Source organism: Dendronephthya gigantea, unplaced genomic scaffold, assembly GCF_004324835.1.
Source record: "Dendronephthya gigantea isolate DGI-Jeju-01 unplaced genomic scaffold, DenGig_1.0 000023F, whole genome shotgun sequence".
In the NCBI taxonomy this organism is placed as follows: domain Eukaryota; kingdom Metazoa; phylum Cnidaria; class Anthozoa; order Malacalcyonacea; family Nephtheidae; genus Dendronephthya; species Dendronephthya gigantea.
The window spans coordinates 1,150,113-1,168,042 of record NW_021163033.1 but is presented as its reverse complement, the minus strand read 5'-3'; the positions used below and the strand labels follow the sequence as shown (position 1 = coordinate 1,168,042).

General features: G+C 36.5%; 5 protein-coding genes across 8 annotated transcripts in view; 2 read left to right on the top strand and 3 right to left on the bottom strand.

The window, feature by feature from the left end:
- Positions 1 to 2,290, bottom strand: part of LOC114522546 (ubiquitin-like modifier-activating enzyme 6) — a 44,311-nt gene extending 42,021 nt beyond the window's left edge. The window contains exons 1-5 of one of the 2 annotated variants that reach the window (XM_028543258.1): positions 2,086 to 2,290; positions 1,553 to 1,670; positions 1,111 to 1,205; positions 996 to 1,024; positions 5 to 99 (exon numbers count right to left, since the gene is read on the bottom strand). In XM_028543258.1, the coding sequence (XP_028399059.1) occupies positions 5 to 99; positions 996 to 1,024; positions 1,111 to 1,205; positions 1,553 to 1,596 (263 nt within the window). In that variant the 5' untranslated portion in view covers positions 1,597 to 1,670; positions 2,086 to 2,290. The remainder of the gene's footprint in view (positions 1 to 4; positions 100 to 995; positions 1,025 to 1,110; positions 1,206 to 1,552; positions 1,671 to 2,085) is intronic. The other variant, XM_028543259.1, reaches the window with a different exon arrangement.
- Positions 2,291 to 2,563: 273 nt separating this feature from the next.
- Positions 2,564 to 8,782, top strand: LOC114522676 (vacuolar protein sorting-associated protein 33B-like). Of its 3 annotated transcripts, XM_028543411.1 has the most exons (23): positions 2,564 to 2,683; positions 3,086 to 3,166; positions 3,443 to 3,504; positions 3,680 to 3,729; positions 3,899 to 3,966; positions 4,051 to 4,096; positions 4,505 to 4,599; positions 4,809 to 4,913; positions 5,114 to 5,210; positions 5,297 to 5,374; positions 5,483 to 5,556; positions 5,934 to 6,020; positions 6,103 to 6,196; positions 6,285 to 6,359; positions 6,495 to 6,559; positions 6,995 to 7,049; positions 7,126 to 7,172; positions 7,280 to 7,348; positions 7,593 to 7,634; positions 7,824 to 7,928; positions 8,012 to 8,102; positions 8,285 to 8,389; positions 8,490 to 8,780. In XM_028543411.1, exons 1-23 carry the CDS (start codon positions 2,600 to 2,602, stop codon positions 8,564 to 8,566), a joined length of 1,752 nt encoding a protein of 583 aa, XP_028399212.1. In that variant the 5' UTR covers positions 2,564 to 2,599; the 3' UTR covers positions 8,567 to 8,780. The 3 variants fall into 3 exon arrangements, with proteins under 3 accessions (XP_028399212.1, XP_028399214.1, XP_028399215.1); XM_028543413.1 differs by lacking the exons at positions 2,564 to 2,683; positions 3,680 to 3,729 and having other exon boundaries at positions 8,490 to 8,782; XM_028543414.1 differs by lacking the exons at positions 2,564 to 2,683; positions 3,086 to 3,166 and having other exon boundaries at positions 3,684 to 3,729; positions 8,490 to 8,781.
- Positions 8,783 to 8,801: 19 nt separating this feature from the next.
- On the bottom strand, positions 8,802 to 10,269 carry LOC114522677 (28S ribosomal protein S26, mitochondrial-like). Its single transcript, XM_028543415.1, has 3 exons — positions 9,919 to 10,269; positions 9,636 to 9,750; positions 8,802 to 9,204 (listed from the first exon to the last, which is right to left on the bottom strand). The coding sequence occupies exons 1-3, from the start codon at positions 10,266 to 10,268 to the stop codon at positions 8,872 to 8,874; spliced, it is 798 nt and encodes a 265-aa protein (XP_028399216.1). The 5' UTR covers position 10,269; the 3' UTR covers positions 8,802 to 8,871.
- A 558-nt stretch (positions 10,270 to 10,827) lies between these two features.
- Positions 10,828 to 15,939, bottom strand: LOC114522516 (gamma-tubulin complex component 4-like). Its single transcript, XM_028543220.1, has 19 exons — positions 15,790 to 15,939; positions 15,536 to 15,680; positions 15,108 to 15,211; positions 14,956 to 15,009; positions 14,746 to 14,802; positions 14,579 to 14,658; positions 14,168 to 14,357; positions 13,973 to 14,068; positions 13,822 to 13,891; positions 13,515 to 13,639; positions 13,268 to 13,318; positions 13,065 to 13,170; positions 12,906 to 12,940; positions 12,673 to 12,754; positions 12,453 to 12,543; positions 12,112 to 12,286; positions 11,788 to 11,922; positions 11,482 to 11,598; positions 10,828 to 11,384 (listed from the first exon to the last, which is right to left on the bottom strand). The coding sequence occupies exons 1-19, from the start codon at positions 15,865 to 15,867 to the stop codon at positions 11,238 to 11,240; spliced, it is 1,938 nt and encodes a 645-aa protein (XP_028399021.1). The 5' UTR covers positions 15,868 to 15,939; the 3' UTR covers positions 10,828 to 11,237.
- A 300-nt stretch (positions 15,940 to 16,239) lies between these two features.
- LOC114522517 (40S ribosomal protein S6-like) lies at positions 16,240 to 17,930 on the top strand. Its single transcript, XM_028543221.1, has 4 exons — positions 16,240 to 16,313; positions 16,967 to 17,031; positions 17,123 to 17,189; positions 17,284 to 17,930. Exons 1-4 carry the CDS (start codon positions 16,308 to 16,310, stop codon positions 17,881 to 17,883), a joined length of 738 nt encoding a protein of 245 aa, XP_028399022.1. The 5' UTR covers positions 16,240 to 16,307; the 3' UTR covers positions 17,884 to 17,930.

The following is a 17,930-nucleotide window of genomic DNA, read 5'->3' as shown; positions in this document are numbered from 1 at the left end:
TTACCTATTTCGTTCTTTCTTTATGTCCTCTTCTCTTAAATAAAACTGACTTCCCAAGTCAGATATCGACGCAGTGCGTGTGTCGTGTAGTGTTATACTCTAAAGGGGAATGGTGCGATGGATTAACAGTAATCACGGTAATCTAACTAACTAGTAACTGCACAGTCTACAGTGTCTCTTGTGGTTCTCTAGAGAGTAGTATCATATGTCAGATTTTCGGGGATTGAGTGTAACCAAGTGTTTGCACAAATCGAAAGTTAATCGTTCTATTGTGTTTTAATCTCTATGTTAGATGATTTCAACTGAAATCCCTTCTATTTATTAACGCCCGTTTTCCCGCGCTCTTACATACCCATTTTCGCGCGCTTTTTGATTTCTTCTAAAATCTAACACAATGTGCAATGGCGGCAGACGCGGATTTTTACAGTCGCTTTTGAGGAAAAAAAACAAGCAAATTGTGTTTAAGACTGCTTCAAAGAGTAAGCGTGGAAAGATATGTGTTTTATGTCAAGGTATGTATATTATATTACGATGATTGTGTATTAAAATTGTTTAAAATACATGTTTTTAAAGTGTTTATACAATCTTGCTATCTGGATACTTTTTTGAGAAGGACGAATATAAGAAACGTTTTTTCGATGGCAAAGTTTTACATCATCGAAATTCTTCATACTTTGTCTGCTTTCATAACTTTAAATTTTGGATTTTTGACATACTCAAGAGATATGGTTGGGGCATTTCGTATGATTTTGTACATTTGTACTTTATGTTTTTGCTGTTCGATGTTTAAAACTTTTCTTTAATATTCTATGTTTAAAACTTTTCTTTAAAATGCATGTGGAAATTCTACAGGCCTCTGCAGGTTTATAGCCTAAAAACAGACCAGGAGCAGCTGCTTCCTAGGTCTGTTTTTATGGTTTGAAAATCTGTTGTTATATATCCACTAATTATAAATCCTTTAATTATAGAGAAAACCAAAATAATTTTAACATTACCTTTACACCAGCAAGAACAACATTTTTTGCTAAAATTAAAAAATATGATTTGAAACTTTAGTAGGAGATGTAGGCATATCACTATCCATTTGATGTGTTATTTGAGTTTCATTACCTAGTTCAACACCCAAGCCTCCAAGACCACTGACAAGCACATTGGAAACAGCCATTTTCTCCATAGCACCATCACCAAGCACATACCTCTGACGGCTTGAGCAAAAGGTATAACTTAGTTTATTATTTTATTTGTTGTATACGTACATAACAACTTGATTAAATGTGATGCAGCAAAAACCTACCCCACTGATCCCTTAGAAATAAAACCAGACATTAGGTTTACCAAGGTGTACTTTGTCCTGTTTCATTTCCCCATGTTGTGCAAAAACTTTGCCAGCTTATGCATGCTTGGCCATTAAGGTTATACTTTGAGGGTAAAAGCTCTCTAATGGGGGGAGATTGTTACCTCCAGGGTGACCCTAGTCACCTCCAATGGGGGGAGGCAGGGAAGTGCTTGTAGATATTGCGTTTGGCTTGATCTTATCTTTAGGTTGAGTTACCTGTAAAGTGAGTCATCAATTTCTACTTCAGTTGAGGAAGACATTTCACTTCTTGTTTCAATCTAAAATTCCGTTCAAGAAATGGAAGGAATCTCACCAAAGCTGCAAACAAAGTGGCCTGGCAATAAATGGAATATGAAAGTATTAGAAATTATCCCAGATAGCTGCAAGCCTGAATGCATTACCTGCAAATGGTTGGCAAATACTTATTTTCCTGGCCATAATCAAAATGGCGGTAACTAAGTACTAAGTGATAAAATTCCCAGGTATAAAATAAACAGGATGAAATAAATTAGAAAATTAGTTGCCAACTAACTGGCCAATACATAAGATAGTTGTTATGGGGATTCTGTCAAAATCGCAATGCCCAAGTGATGCATCCTGCAAACAATGTTTAAAGTCCATTTGAAACCCATGCAAAGTGCAAAATTAAATCCAAAAAATTTTTCTTTGTGCTTTGCTATCATACTAAACAGCACAGCAATATCTATACACAAATGTCAGAGAATTTAACCACTATTTAAAGTACTAACCTCAAAGAATCAAATTGAAACAACGAATCAACCAGTCCTCCGTGATTTTGACGCGATTAATGTATCCTGCATAAATACTGTCGCGCAGGTTGTTTCTTTGATTTCCTCGCCCTAAACCATTCTTTAGTTCTTTGTTATTTAATTAAACAAATGTAAAAATATATTAAAGATAAAACAGCCTAAAAAATATTTTTAATATTTTTCAATTATTAACTTCCTTTTTTCCAAATTCCGCATCTTTCACTTCCAATTGTACTGAATTCCCTGGCTGGTGTCCCAGTAATTCCTTAAACTTCGTATTCATTAACTAACAATTTTTATAAAGGCATTGCCGCAAATATAATATTTTGTTAATAGAAATTAATCGCAATGCCTTTCTAAATCATTTTTGTAAAACTACCGGTCGATATATTGTAAAACGAAGAATACAGAGATATCTAACTGCCACTAAATCAAAGCTTCAAAAAACTATCCTACGTTTTCCCAAATAAATTACTACTTCCGACAAAACAATATGGCCGACACGGGGAAGAGTTCGCCGGATTTGGAGTTTTTAAGACGTTTTGCCAGGGATCAACTCATTAATATACTCGAAACTGTGAGTTGTGTTAACGAATGATTTAGAATAACTGAATTATTTAATGTAATTTTAATTTTAAAAATTAATTTAATTGCTACATGGCATATATTTGTTTGAATGTTTGTTTTGTATTCAATGGACTATCCATGTATTAAATTGTCGCACCACTACCACCTCTGGCAAATTCCACTCTGAAAGGAGCATTCTCACTCCATTCCAAGGAATGCATTTCCGTGAGAAATTTAATTCTAAGAAATGTATATCCCCAAGGGATCTAATTTCTAAAAAATGCAACCCCCAGGAATGTCGTTTTTGGAAATAAGCTTCCTTTGAGGAATTCCATTCTTTTCATCCGTTTTATTCACCCTATAACTTGTAATTTGTAACCTGCTACCTGGCTTCATTATTTGCTATTACCAGAATTCTGGAAAACAAGACCTGGTTATAGACCAATGTTTGATGAAACCTTTGGACAGAATTGCTGGGGCGACATTTTTAAAGGTATCATTGACAAAAATGAGGTTGGATGTGATTATATTGTGGTTGCATTCATGCACAATTTTTCACGCCTTCAATAGACCTTTTCAGTAATTACGTCACAACATTTTAACATCACAACGTTTTAAATTTAGAACCACCTTAATTGAAATGGATTTCAAGTTTTACTCTCACATACAAAGATGCAAAACATCCTTCTTCAACACATGCATGAAACTTTTTTTTTAAATATTTTACTAGATGGATAATTTTCAAAGCAAGATTATGATTTTATTCTAGGAACATGGTGTTGACAAAATATTTAAACTTGAGAGAACAAAGCCTATGGTGTGTTGCGACAGGTTGGGATCACAACAATTCATTACTCATAAATGAGTTCCATTGAGTTTGCTATTATGCAAATATGCCATACTGGTTCATACATGCTGATTGTTCAATCTCAAACCAAACACCACTTACACCTCTATTACATTGTGCATATTATACTATCTGAGAGATATTGCCCAATTTTCTTAGCCAGATATATCTCATCCGTCCAAGCATGACACAGGCTAAATTCATTGCAGGTAAATTTACATTTTAGCCATTCTCATGTTCAACATTTTTCAAATTAATTTTACTGTGCACATTACAACTTGTTATACATGCAAAATTACTGAACTAGATCTATAATACACATTGGCATATGCTTTTAAGAGGAACGAAAACTTATAGGATTGTTACGTTGATTTTCAGATCATATAAACGCTGATAAAAACAGTGGTATAACGCGAAAATATAAGATTATCTTTGTGCCAAAAAAGGTAACTGAAAATGTGCAAAATATTATTCTGTTTCTTTGTTCTTGCTGCCCTTTTTCTCTCTAAAGATGCCTTTTCTTAAATTAGTTCTATGTGTGTGAAATGATCTTGGAACAGGAAGGCGTTTATGGAGGTACATCCACCATTTCTCTTTCAACAACTTCTTTCAGGGACGTAAATAGATGCGTTGAATGGGGAGGTGCATATTCACCTATTCGTTCTGCACGATGGATTTGTTTTGCAGGCGATTGCGTTTTCAAAATAAGTCCGTCCCAATCGTCCGGTAAAACTAAATTCATGAATATTATCGGACTTAGTTATTTCCATGACTTTTTTACAAAAAGAAAGTAAAATGGCTCAACAGAACATTAAAAGTTTTCATTTTCCCAAAATGTTGTATCACGTTTCTTAGCTCATTGTAACGTGTTGCTATTCAAAATATGATTGAATGCATTAAAATTATTAAAAAGCAATATTTTGTTATATCTGTAAGACTGTATGCTCTGTTTGTATTCATCGAACTATTTGTGCACCGCTGTAGATGTAATATTGGAGGAACTGACTGTAGATTTTATCCCAATGGATAGTGACCTGTTGTCAATGGAAATTCCAGATATGTTTCGCAATTACTTTTTGGTAAATCCTTTTTAATTGTAAAATTGAAGTGCGCCACCTGAGCGCTTCTGAAAAAATAAAACTTGAGTTCAGCTTACTATATAGACAGTGTAGTCTGTAGAGTTTGTAACAAACCGCTTTTCGTTGGTGTGTCATTAGTTATGATACTAATAGACTTAACGAGTGATCGTTCGGGTTGTACGTGGCTGATAATGTGTTCTATTTGACAGGACGGTGATCAGCACTGGTTGGGTACAATATCAAACGCTATCATGACATTACAAACGATTTTCGGAACCATTCCTAATGTTTTTGGCATTGGAAATTTCGCAAAGGTAAACTTAGAGATGCTTAGATCACAATGGTCTCTCTATTTCGAATTAAACTCTGTCCATGACGCGACATTAATCCAATGCAAAATCTACCATTCAATAACAAAGACAAAGTTCCTAGAAATGCTACAATGTAAACAATACCAGCCCCAAGAACTCCCTGTGCAAAAGCGCTCTTTTTACCACAACTCTTTATACTTCAGTTGGTGAATAATATGTTACAAGTTATAAGCAAAGATAAAACTCCGTTCGTTCCAGCTGATGGACCGGAGATAGACACGCTGTTACTGATTGATAGAGGTGTGTTAGTTCATTCCAATAGCTTCCTTTTTTCGCATTCGGCTCTGGATTTTCACAAGAGGAAATTGATTTTCACCATTTTTTAGACGTAGACTACGTGACACCTCTGTGTTCTCAAGTAACTTACGAGGGATTGGTTGACGATATTTTTGACATAAAATCTGGTTGGTGAAATTGCTCCATCTCCACTCACTGAGACCTCTTTCTTTGGTGATAAAATTGTAGAATATTTCATCATAATTGTGACATTTCCTTATTGCCACATTTTACAGGCATGGTTGTGTTTGATCAGAGTGTTACTGGAACTGACAAATCTATGACAATGTTACTCAGCTCAAACGACGAGGTGATAAAATATTTAACAATGATTGAATAAGGTTGAACATATAGCCAGAGAGCAGCGTGGCAGCGTCTTCAAACAACTTAGCATCAAATGTGGTATAACAGACAAAACACCTCTCGACGTTTCGATCATACTAACTCTCCTGACGAAGGCCCTCAGGTCGAAACGTCGAGAAGTGTTTTGTCTATTTTAGGCAGTTGTTATACCACATTTGATGCTAAGGTTGAACACAGTATAAAGAAATATCAAGTCTTAAGCTACAGTAACCTATATTACGTCACTGGTTGGACATAACGATTTCACTCATAGCTATTAGCCAATCAAAGCCTGCGAATCATTTTAAATAAATAATCTCTAATTTCATTGGTTTGTTGTTTTAGATATATAAAGAGATCCGGGATCGACATTTTACTAACGTGTTCAGTTACTTAAGTTTAAATGCGAAAAAACTACAAGTTGGATACGATGTGAGACCATTTTGATAAATGAATCTGTCAAACCCCGTTGAATAAGCGCTTACATATACGTTATATTTGTCTGTGTATATAGAAACGCAAAGAGCTATCCTCTGTGAGTGCTATGAAAGAATTTGTTTCAAAAGATCTCCGTAGTCTCCAAACTAAACACAAGTCGCTTCAAACACGTAAGAACTTTAGCAACATAGACTTGGTTGATGAAATAAATTTTCCAAACTACATTGTGGATAATCAAAAACAATCATTTCATTGTAGACATCGGTGCTTGTGAATCGATTTTAAAACTTAAAAAGAAAGAACAATTTGAAAATCAACTCAGGGCAGAACACGGTTGGTGAATTACATTGACTAGGAAAATAATCAATGGTTAATTGTAACTGTGCGAGATGAAATTGATATAAACAGTCGACTCCCATATTTATATAAGTCACATTTAATTCTAACTGTAATATTTCCCCATCGTAGATATCTTGGAAGGTGTGGACGACAAAGACAGCATAGCCTTTATTGAGGAATTAATATTAAAACAAGTAATACAACATAGATCCTAATATGTCTTGACGGAAAGCACTCTTTTGAGAAATTATATTTTTATACGTGAGACGGGGCACTTTTTAGAAAGATTGTTTTCAGAAACATGGAACATTTCGATAGTCATTTTAGATTGAGCAATAACCAAGAGATTGAGTTCTTTCAAAGAGGAGTATTTCATGGTGGCTTTATTGAGAACAGAGCTCCTTCAATAGACCCTGTTTTGATAGTGGCTTTTTTAGGGCGGCTCTTTTAAGAGATAGGGCCATTTCCAGAGAGGTTGCTTTTTTTCAAGAAAGTTCTTTCGAGAGTTTAATATGAGCAGCCCCATCGTTTTTGCGCAGAGCAATTCGTTCTCGTAAATTGCCATAAGCACCTCTTTCTGGATGCTTCCTTCGTATTTCAACTTATCAAATCAAATATTATTTTTTTAGTATCCTCTCTATCGATGTCTGCAGTTAATGTGTCTAATGTCAGTCACAAGAAGCGGTACGTCACCCACACGAGTAAAGTTACTAAAGTTCAATTGAAATGACCATAAATTGACTAATCGTCTCAATTCAAGGTTTGGACAGTAAAGTTTATAAATCACTGAGACAACAATTGTTACAGGTTTGAAATTGTGTTGAGTTTTCTGAGATGCCTTTTTATTAAGATCAAATAAATCCTGATCTCCTTTGCGAACCCATAAAACAGCCATTTGTTTTAACACCATATAGACCTACGGTCATCAACACTTGGTAACCTTGTTCAATCTAAAAAAGCTTGGTATCTTTACGGAAAACGATGTAAGTATTACTGCACGCTGCCTGACGAGTTCATGATGATACAGCCATTTGGGTAGTCGGAACTCGGAAAACGTTTTGCAACCGACAATTAAACCGGGCTGGCTCACCTCGTATGAACATGCCCTTAGATTTTTCAATAGTTGTTCCTTTGGTTAGTTTATAGTGAAGATAGAAGTCTCCGCAGCATGTGAAATTGTGAATCTGTCTCTAGTTTGAGTAACATTGAATTATTTACTCTTAATAGAAACGAAACAACTTTCGGACATTAAATAAGAGACTTTACATGGTGAGTACCATATCAGTACCATTTACGATTACATAGTAAACAGCAAATAAAATTGACCGACAGTAGAGATGTTATGGGACAAAAACGGTACGAGTATTATAGTTTCACATATCAGGAAGCCTCGGGCTTTGTAATGGTAGCCTTATCTCAATCATAAGCATCATAATCTTGAATTCCATGTTTCTTTAGGTTCCGAAGTCCGGTGGTGATCCAGTGAATCTCGAAAGCCCAACAGATATGGCTTACATCTTCGGTGGATCTTACGCACCATTGAGCTGCAAGTTGGTTGAGCAGGTACCTATATAACCCCGGACAGTTCACGTAGTAGCCCACTTGCAGGTGTTTTATGATTGAGATGAACTTTGTCATGGTTACAGGTGTGCACCCGTGCAGGATTTCAGGGTCTTGAAGAAGTAACTAAACTCTTAGGAGGAACGTTTCACACAAGACAAGGCACCTCAAACCGAGGTAAGAATTACTGCTAAAGATTGAAGCAACATTTTATTACACCAATTGAGATTCGTGGCATGTCCACTACTTTCTCCAAGATGATATCATAATTTTGAAAGGCAAAGAGCTGAGGGATTCATCTCAAAGAGTGACAAGTATTATTCACATGTCCTCTAATATGTAGTATGTTTCTTTTACAGCATCAGCTACTGCTGTAAACAGAAAGAAAGTCATCTTAGTTTTCTTTCTTGGAGGATGTACATATTCGGAGATCTCGTCATTGAGGTTCCTTGCAAAACAACGAGGTAAGATTGATGTGCTGTTGTGTAAACCCCAGGCTGGATGATGGTGCAGTACAACATCTTTTGTTCATTTCTGCTGCTGATATTTTCTTTTCGTACATAGGTTGGAAAATAATTGTGGCTACCACATCAATCATGAATTCCCAAAGATTGCTCAAATCTATCCAGGATGTTGAATGACATATGTTTGTTGGTCATGTCCAAATACCAAGGAATTTGAAACAGAGAGCAACAATTCCAATCTAGTTAATCCATCATAAAAATACACCTGCAAACATGCCCAAATTTCAATGTACCCCATGTGCCATATTGTGCACAAATTAGAATTTCAAAAATTTATAGATGCATAGTCTGATTGTCAAAGACTTTAAAAGAGTAAATATTGAATATGGCTTATCACAAATTGTAATCGTGATTTTAGTCAAACGTTTATATTTCGTTTTTTAACCTACCTATAGGTATATTGGGTATATATCTAAAGTACTCTATCTCTCAGAATCTTTTTCGTCATCGCTAGTCTCTGAGTCACTGTCACTGGATTCACTTGACTCAGTAGTGTTCAGGTTGTTAGCAACATCTCCATCCTCAATTGTGAGTCTTGTTTTCCAACTATCGCTCCTGGTCCTTGGCAGTGTCAAACCTGCACGTTGATACGCTGCTGGACCAGGTCCGTGAACCCCAAGGTTATTGGGTGGTTCACGGGAAATAATCATTTTGCGCTGAGCAGTCAGGGCAAAATTATAGTTTGTCTCAGTCTCCAGCACTTCCCTTATCTTTTCTTCCAAGTTTTCCATTGTCACAAATGATTTACTTTCTTCCTGAGTATAATGAGTAATATCAAAACAATTACATTTTATCCAATAACAACACCCTATAGTTCACCTTGGTGATTGTTAAAGTCAATGCTGAGGGTTGTTATAATTTTCTTACCAGCATTGGCAAACCCAGAGGCACCATGCTCATATTGTTGCATTTTACTCACACAAATATTAGATGACCAATGGTCAAGTATGTGGGAAGTATTAGGACATGAACTACCAAACTATCTCCTAGAATCTCATGTTAACCTGTTAATGTTAAACTTTACTTAGATATCCCTTGGAAACAAAAAAAATTGCCATGCTTAATACCACAGATGCCAAGTGGCAGAACTCTGCACTCAATAAGCAGTTAAGCACAGAGAAGGGGTACCACCTATTGAATTGAAAAACACTGTAGTTTAAGAGCTCAAGACAATATGAGTACATACTATGACTTTCAGGACCAACTCCCTGTTCTTCTCACGTTGTTCAGCATCAGATGTCGCTTTTTGTTTCTCAAGATGAATTTTCATTCTTTCATGTCGCTCCTTCTGTCTACTTTCCCTAAAAATGTATTTAAATTTAATGAAATGACAAAAAGGTTAATCTTACTTTTCCAAATATACCCTAAACACTTGGCACTAAAAAGTACATTATCTCCCCTCCCTTCACGGGCTCACCCACCTTCCTCCCCCAGGCAATGTATTTATGCACTCACCACAGAAAACTAACCTTGCAATTTCCTTCTCTTCATTATATTTCTTGATATCTTCAACTGCCTTCTTGTGTTGCTCGTACGGAGAAAAACTTCCCTTATTTATTTCCTCAATCCTCCGTCTTTCCCTCGCCTCTCTTTTCTCATGTTCGGCACGAAAAATTTCACGTGCTTTTTGTACATTTTCACGGTATTGTTCGTACGCTAAAACCTTGCTTAAATCTTTTTCTTTCCTCTTTCTACGTTGGGGAATGTCTTGGCTAGGTTTCTCGGCTTCTGCTGCAGCAATGCAAAATGTTCTCGGCACAGAAATGAGAGGAAATTTAGCAAAAAGTTTAGCACGTTTTAAATATAATCTAGCAGCCATATTGTCAAATATAGCGAAATAATGCCGACATTTTTACCGAAACTTAAGCGCCGCATATTAATATTGGAATACTGATCCCAAATGGTTACCATAAATATAACTGGAATGACCAACTGAATAGCAAGAAGTTAAAATAGTTAATCAAAAGGCAGTCAGACGGTTAATTTATTACCATACGAACAAATAACTTTCTACACGCCACTTTCTACGAACCTATTCTACAAGGTTTAGGTTTGCCTCAAGCTATTGATCTCTATATCGTAACTGAACGCAAACTTTTTAACAATTAGACAACGAGTCCGAGTTGTCTATGAGCGAATAGTCAACGAGGCGAAGCCGAGTTGACTATTTGCTCATAGACAACGAGGCCGAGTTGTCTAATTGTTTTAGTATAAACTATAACATTAATTTACAACTAGGAAACACAATATAAAATTCTTGTTGGCTTGCAAACCATTCTGAAATTTATTTCGTATATTAAAGGAAGAAAATATTTTAATTGTTGTTCGCGTAAAATGTTTTAAAATTCAGTTTAAATATAAAAATTCAATTGAGTATACGTTATTTTTATGTATTTTCTTACCCTTAAAAATTGCAATTCCGTATTTTGTTGCTTTTTTTGTTTTTTCTGGTACGGAATTGTCCAACAAGTCGTCCAAAAAATCTTCAGATACTTCGGCGAAACGCGAATTTTCCGCCATTGTTTTGAATTTTGCTACTAGTAGGCTATCACTAATAGCCTACCAGTAGCGTAGCCAATCAGAACGCAGGAAAAGTGATAGCCTATTAGTCAGTTTATACTAATATCTAATAGAGCATATGTTTACAAGACTGGACTCAATCTCAAATCCTTTGCCTCGCAATTACAGACCTAGGATTGGGAGATTGGTTGAGGCTTTCAACAATCGTACTCAGACCTCTTAGCATCAAATCTGTTGTACACTGGTTAATGGTTTTACTCGAAGTATATTATGATTTCTGTGGTCCAGTTTGCGAGGTTGAAAAATACTTATTAAAGTCAATGCGTAACAGAAACTGCGCCAAATGAGGACTGGCTTGGTGACTTCTTACACCGGAAAACAATTTGAGCAACAGCGAAGACTGCCGAGAATAACTCTGAAAAATGGGAAAAAGTAGTTTGATAGTTGGTATTAGTTGATAGTTCTTAGTAAACTCGCCTATACAGGGTGAGAATATGTTTTTTCGATTATACCTTTTTAATGCTTCGCACTTGGGCGAGTTCCCTTTCTGAAAGAATCGACTGCGAGTGAGACAACAGCGCACAAAATGAAAGGCATAATTCCATGATTTCATTCAAACAATGAGACACCTGAAAATGAAGAAAAGGAGCAAGAATTGAAGTTCTTGGCTGCCATTTTCTGCAAGAGGCAATGTCACGAAAGATAACCACAGGAGAATAGTGAGTAAACTCCAGGGAAATTGACTGATAAATGGCAGAAACATTCCTTCAGCAAACTCGAGATTAAAATGTGTGGCTAGTGGAATGGAGACCTCATACCTGTCTCATGAGAAGGAAGGCCTGTGCATGGAGAGTTGTGATAAACTGGTCGTGAGCAAGTCGTAATGTCTCAAAGTCTCTGGTGCTGTTGATCCGCTCTAACAGGTTTGAGTATTGTGCTTCGAGAACGTCGACCTGTAGGTTGAGATGCATCGGTAAGAAAAAGGAAATCTCAAAAGCCAGCTTCCTTTTTGCGGGAGTCGAACCTGAGACTTTTGATTTTCGAACTGTCGACAAATATATTACCACAGCATTTCCCACTGATCTCTATAGCATAATATATCCCTAATAAGTAACCAGCCATATCAGCTGTTTTTTTCCGACCTGTAAGTAATATTGTAGATTATCGACCAGAAACATCATTTCCATTCGTAGCAACCAAATGTCCTTGGAAATCCCTTTCTGAGCGGCTCTGGATCCTTTGAACATTGTCCAAACGTTTTGCAATTCCATCTGTGTGCGCCGTACGTTCACAAGAAAGCGAAACAGACTGTTGAACCTAGAATATGGTGCAGGTTAAATCCACTACTCGCCTGCTGTATTGCACTAATGACAATTAAAACTGCCTGGTATTAGGGTGAAATTCACAACCAGTATCGGCGCTGACCGCAAGCAAATGAATGGATGGACCGGTTTCAAAAGAGCAGAATAATTATGTGGCTTACTTCTCGAGGAAAGTCGGGGTAAGAACCACATGTAACGGCCATTGTACATCGTAGTGTAGTTTCAGTGATTGCCACCCAGTGACGAGACATCCTTGGTAACAAATAAAATAAAAGTTGACCAGATGATGCCAGGGCTACCGCTGGGCAAGAGTGTGGCGTGCTCTTGTTTGGCTCAATCCACCTCTTGATATTTAGATCAGAAGTACAAAAAGGAACGCACCTTCTTCCTTCTTTTGTTTATTTTTTGACACGTCAACAGAAAGCGAAAAATAAGCTGTGTTTTCTTCCTCGTCTGGGAGTAACTGAAAACCAAAGAACTTTTGAAATTACACTATTACTTTTCGTATTTTACTCCGTGCAATGAGACATAATGTCTTCGTCATTCACGCAGCCAAAACGAAATGTTTTGACACGAAAATAGTGAGTGAGTTATGAAAGACCAATGTAAGTTACCTTGCGCATAATTTCATCAAAAATAACTTTGATATCTATAATAGGAATAAGTGAACTTTATAGCTCTATAAAAAGACCAGGGTTTTTTACATTTCTATGAAAAAAAAATGAAAAATTTGTAATTCATGAACGAGGCTTCAATATTTTTCAAGCGCTTACTTTGACCAGTATTTTCCGTCGGAGGAACTTTCAACAAATCTTTAGATTTGTCGATCAAGGAACGAAATATTTCTCCGCGTCCCAAAAGATAAAAGTCCTTCAGCAACTATGAAAGATGGCATGCGCGAAGAATTATATTTCAGTTTTAAGACGCTTCTTTCAATTAATGAAATACAGTACACCCTCGCTTTTTATAAAGTTACCTTCAAGTGTTTCAGTAACTCACCCTCCTCAACAACAAGATACCAGAGATGCTGAAATAAAATTTTTAATTTTGTAGAAGTAGTGTTCGCAGATGATTGGCAAGTTATTCAACTCAACGCCCCAAAATATCTGGCTTATTGATTGAATAAGCTTATGCATATTTGAAAAATCATCTCAGAAAAAAGCACTTTAATTAATATATGTCAAACTTTCACTATTTGTTATAAGAAACGTTTGTTTATTTACCTCAGCGATACGCGATTTAATTCTGTCGATTTCTTTCTCAAAAGACGGCAAATGAAAGATTGGTTCCTGTTGCAACTTGTGCAAGGATCGACCAAATTCAAGCTCGTTCTCTTTCATGACCGCGTCTGAATAAAAACGAGCATAGTTCATTAGAAGGCAAGGGAGATCCTTCTCGACTGGCTCACTGCATTCAGACAACATTTACACAACGATTTGGAAAGAAAAATCTTGTCACACAGAGCAACTGAGTTATTTAGCCAATAGCTGGAATCACTCTTTCATAATCAGCATTTCCAACAATACTTACCCCGTCGATTATCAGCTGACTTTGACAAGGCACTTTCTAGCATTTTCACAGATTCTCCGACGAAAAGAATCTACAGGTAATAGAAGGTTAAAAAAACTTACTTTTTGAGAATGGTGGTAAGAAAAGCGTTCTTGTTGAAAGGGCAACAAACCTTTTCGGCTACACTTGTTGAGATGTACGAAGGAAGCATTTCTGCGTTCAAACTGAAGTGATTTTCAGGAATTTTTTGAGCAGCTGGTTTCTGCTCCTGTGGAAATACCAGAAGTGAGCTGATGATTACATGCAAAAACACTGTGAAAAAGAATGAAACTTTTTATAACAACAAGAAAGAAGAAACTAAACACACTTGAGCTTGTTTCTCTTCAGACATGGCCTTTTCATTTTCAGTGTCAGATTTTTCAGCATTTGTTTGAGCATCGCCATTGACGGTTGATTTTACCATGATGAAAAATTCATTGTAATAATCCAACAGAAGACCATGCAGTAACCATCCACTGAGCTGCTTGTACATCACAGCATGACATACATGCAACATCCTGAAGTGAGATTAAAACTTTTCACATTTCACATTTTGTGTATCAGTTTCTATCCATTGTAACTCCCTCAACTTAACCCTAACTAATTATTCCACTTAAACTTCATGTTAATCCTAATCCCAACTTTAGTCTAACCTGAAATCTTAATCTCAGGACTTAATCCTAAATCTCAATTTTTAAAGCAGCAACAACCAAGCCCAAAACAACAAGTCTAAAATTACCTTTCAAATGCATCCTTCACAACCGGGATTCCATTTGAACATTGAGAATGCAATATATTCAATATAGCACATCCCTTGGACTGAAGATAAATGAAAAATACTTGTGAATACACCGAAACCTTGAACAATTCTTACACTTTCAACTGTTATAGTGTATTAGTATTAACCTTTTTTGCTTCAATTTCTTCAAGTGAATTGGCCAAAGCAGGGAACAACAGTTGATACTAGGGAAAATACAATACTTTCACAACAAATCATACCCACAGGGTGAAATTTCAACAAAAGATTGTTCTAATTTCATTTATATATGTATAAATGTTCATATTCAATATTACCAGAACTTCCAGTTATTTGAAATTATTGATGATGCAAATTACCTCCTCCAATCTGTGCTGTAATCTTGTCAATGGAATATTATCATCACTCAATATCTGATAATACCAAAAGCAACAGATTATAACAATAAATAAATTATTTTATAGACATCAATCTACAAAATTCAGAAAGTTACGTTGATGACTTCACTTGCCTCTTGTTCCAAGGCTAAAAGTGTTTTACGATAAGGCTCTAAGACTTGGTCCAGTCCCGTGCACAAAGCTTGTAAATACAGTCCACAAACTCTTTCTGAGTTTTCTAAAGAAATTATTTGTGTGGATGTATATCATACTGAAAGAGGGATATTAATGTATATATAGGGATACAATTAAAAAAGCACTATTTTGATATTATACATATGCAAAAGGATTCAGGACTCTACTGAAATTAGACTCTAAATTAAATTAGAGCAATCAAGCACTTAACAACCTATCGACTGGAGGTATATACTACTTTTTGTCTACAGACCAATAAAATTGTCTGGGGTTAGACTGAGTAAGATAATCTCTACCTAAATAGACATAACTCAATGCATTGTCAGCTAAAATGCTAATGAAAATTTTTTTGGAAACTCATACAAACCGGCCTCATCTTTGTCCCTTCCAGGCAACAGAATACTATAGCATTGTATGAATGTTTGAAAACGCTGGTAATATGAGCCAAGTTTGCATAAATGATTCAATACTTCAGTTTCGCTCGGGTGAAGGAATGGCAAGTCGCTGACAACCTGCATAAACAGCCAGTCAATGAAACATACATACATGTCAGAGATATCTGACCAGAAACGTTCTGACAAATTCAAGCGAAAAAATTGAAAATTCGTAACTTCTACCAACCTGGAAACCTTGTTCTTTCTTGTCTACAAATATACTGCCGCTTATGCCAGATAAAGCTACAAGAAGCTCGTGCAGCATGATTTAGGACCCCATTTTTAAACGAAAACAACACTTCATTTTTAAAAACAAATTTTCAACTTTTGTCCGCCATATTGGTTTTTCAACTGCGCATGTGTAGCAAAGAAATGCTTCCAATGGACGATCAATGTCATCCGCCATATTCGTGTAAAATTTATTCGCATTAATCGAGAGCGATCAAAAAATCTGTATCTAAGTATCTCAAAGTATTGATAATGATACAAACTGCAACTGAATGTAAACTATGAGAAGAATAAAAGAAGAATTCGTGGAATACATGACTTTTTCACTTTGAAATTTCAAAGTTTCCAAAGTTTATTTTAGCACATGCTAAGTGGAAACATCGGTCCCTGAAATTTCCCATAAGGCAATGCATCTCGCTATCCTTCCTTTCTTTCTCATGTCGATTCCAAAGTAATTTTGTTTGTGTCGACTAAAAAATGAAGGTAATTACATAGCTTTGGAAAATCCATTTCAATGTATTTTTGTCAAAAAATGCTAGTTTGGGCTTTTAACTTTCATGCTCCGGTGCAGCATTGTTTCGATGAGTCACGAAAGGGGGAGATTTACATGGATTATAATTCGTAGTACTGTTACAATGAGAACATAGATATTCCAGATTGATTTTTTGTGAAGCTTTCGCCGAGAATAAATACACTCTCGGGAGGTGTACAAAATTTGATATTGTGTGACAAGCCATAGATATTTGCACTTGAGCTTATAAGTTGTATTCGCCGAGGTTTAAATTAAAAAAGAACTTGAAAGATTACTGTGAAGTGTGAATACTATTTCTGACTTTTTGCACACATTTCAACACATTTATTCAGTTTTTCTATCGTTGAAAGTATTTTCTTTGGGGTGTCTGAAAGGGGTTTTACCCTGCAATGATTTTTGGCCAGAATGTATCACGATCCGTGATTTTCGTAGAAAATGGCAGACAAAATCCAATCTAGTATCTACTCAGCTTACATAAATTATTACAAGACAGACTTTAGGAAAGATTGCCAATACCCATGCTATGTCTATGTTGATCATAGCCATAAGTAGTTTTGGATTGGTAAATGCAGACTTTTACAAAATAGTTTCCTTCCTATTTCAGCTAAATGTTTCATATCCAGCAACTGGAGCACAAAAAGTGATTGAAGTTGATGATGAGCGAAAACTGTAAGCATTGTCCAATGTTTTTACAATCTCCAGGCTTGCAGCTGTGAACATTAGAATGGTTATTTACCATGTATTTACTATCTCTTACCAGACGTAGCTTTTATGACAAGCGCATGGCGCAAGAGGTTGACGCTGAATGCTTGGGAGATGAATGGAAGGTAATGAAGTGATAGCAAGTTGATTGGAGAACCATATTTATTGTACTTGTTATCATATCACGAATTGGTGAAGTCAATTTACATTCTTTTCTAGGGTTATATTGTTCGTATAAGTGGTGGTAATGACAAACAAGGTTTCCCAATGAAGCAGGGTGTTATGACGAATGGCAGAGTCCGCCTTCTCTTAGCCAAAGGTCACTCCTGCTACCGACCCAGAAGAACTGGCGAACGAAAACGGAGGTCCGTCCGGGGGTGCATTGTTGATTCCCAATTGAGCGTGCTCAATTTGGTCATAATCAAGAAAGGGGAACAGGAGATCCCAGGTCTTACCGACCGGGTTGTGCCAAGACGGCTGGGTCCCAAGCGTGCCAACAAAATCCGAAAGCTCTTCAACCTTAGCAAGGAGGATGACGTCAGGCAGTTTGTCATCCGACGTCCACTGCCCGTTAAAGAAGGCAAGAAGCCTCAATCTAAGGCACCAAAGATCCAGAGGTTGGTTACCCCACAGAGGTTGCAGCGTCGTAGAAAAATCATGGCTGAGAAACGCAATCGGGTGAAGAAGAATAGAGAAGAACAGGCGGAATATCACAAGTTGTTGGCCAAACGTGCAAAAGAATCCCGCGAGAAACGTCAAGAGCTTTTGGCTAAGAGGCGTAGGCAGTCGAGTGTGAGAGAGTCCAAAAGTGAGAAATAAGAAGAACATCTGTGAAATTTTGGTGTGAATAAAGGCAGATAATTCAA

Coding starts and splice junctions, on each gene's coding strand:
- LOC114522517 (XM_028543221.1), top strand. Junction 17,032..17,122: donor GTTGATGATGAGCGAAAACT/GTAAGCATTGTC, acceptor ATCTCTTACCAG/ACGTAGCTTTTATGACAAGC. Junction 17,190..17,283: donor GCTTGGGAGATGAATGGAAG/GTAATGAAGTGA, acceptor ATTCTTTTCTAG/GGTTATATTGTTCGTATAAG.
- LOC114522677 (XM_028543415.1), bottom strand. CDS start 10,268: ATGGCTGCTAGATTATATTTAAAACGTGCTAAACTTTTTGCTAAATTT. Junction 9,751..9,918: donor GAAGAGAAGGAAATTGCAAG/GTTAGTTTTCTG, acceptor ATACATTTTTAG/GGAAAGTAGACAGAAGGAGC. Junction 9,205..9,635: donor AGTTGGTCCTGAAAGTCATA/GTATGTACTCAT, acceptor CATTATACTCAG/GAAGAAAGTAAATCATTTGT.
- LOC114522516 (XM_028543220.1), bottom strand. CDS start 15,867: ATGCTGCACGAGCTTCTTGTAGCTTTATCTGGCATAAGCGGCAGTATA. Junction 14,659..14,745: donor AAGAAATTGAAGCAAAAAAG/GTTAATACTAAT, acceptor ATTTATCTTCAG/TCCAAGGGATGTGCTATATT. Junction 12,544..12,672: donor TAAACAAAAGAAGGAAGAAG/GTGCGTTCCTTT, acceptor TTTGTTACCAAG/GATGTCTCGTCACTGGGTGG.
- LOC114522676 (XM_028543411.1), top strand. CDS start 2,600: ATGGCCGACACGGGGAAGAGTTCGCCGGATTTGGAGTTTTTAAGACGT. Junction 7,173..7,279: donor TGAGACAACAATTGTTACAG/GTTTGAAATTGT, acceptor AACACCATATAG/ACCTACGGTCATCAACACTT. Junction 7,929..8,011: donor GCTGCAAGTTGGTTGAGCAG/GTACCTATATAA, acceptor TCATGGTTACAG/GTGTGCACCCGTGCAGGATT.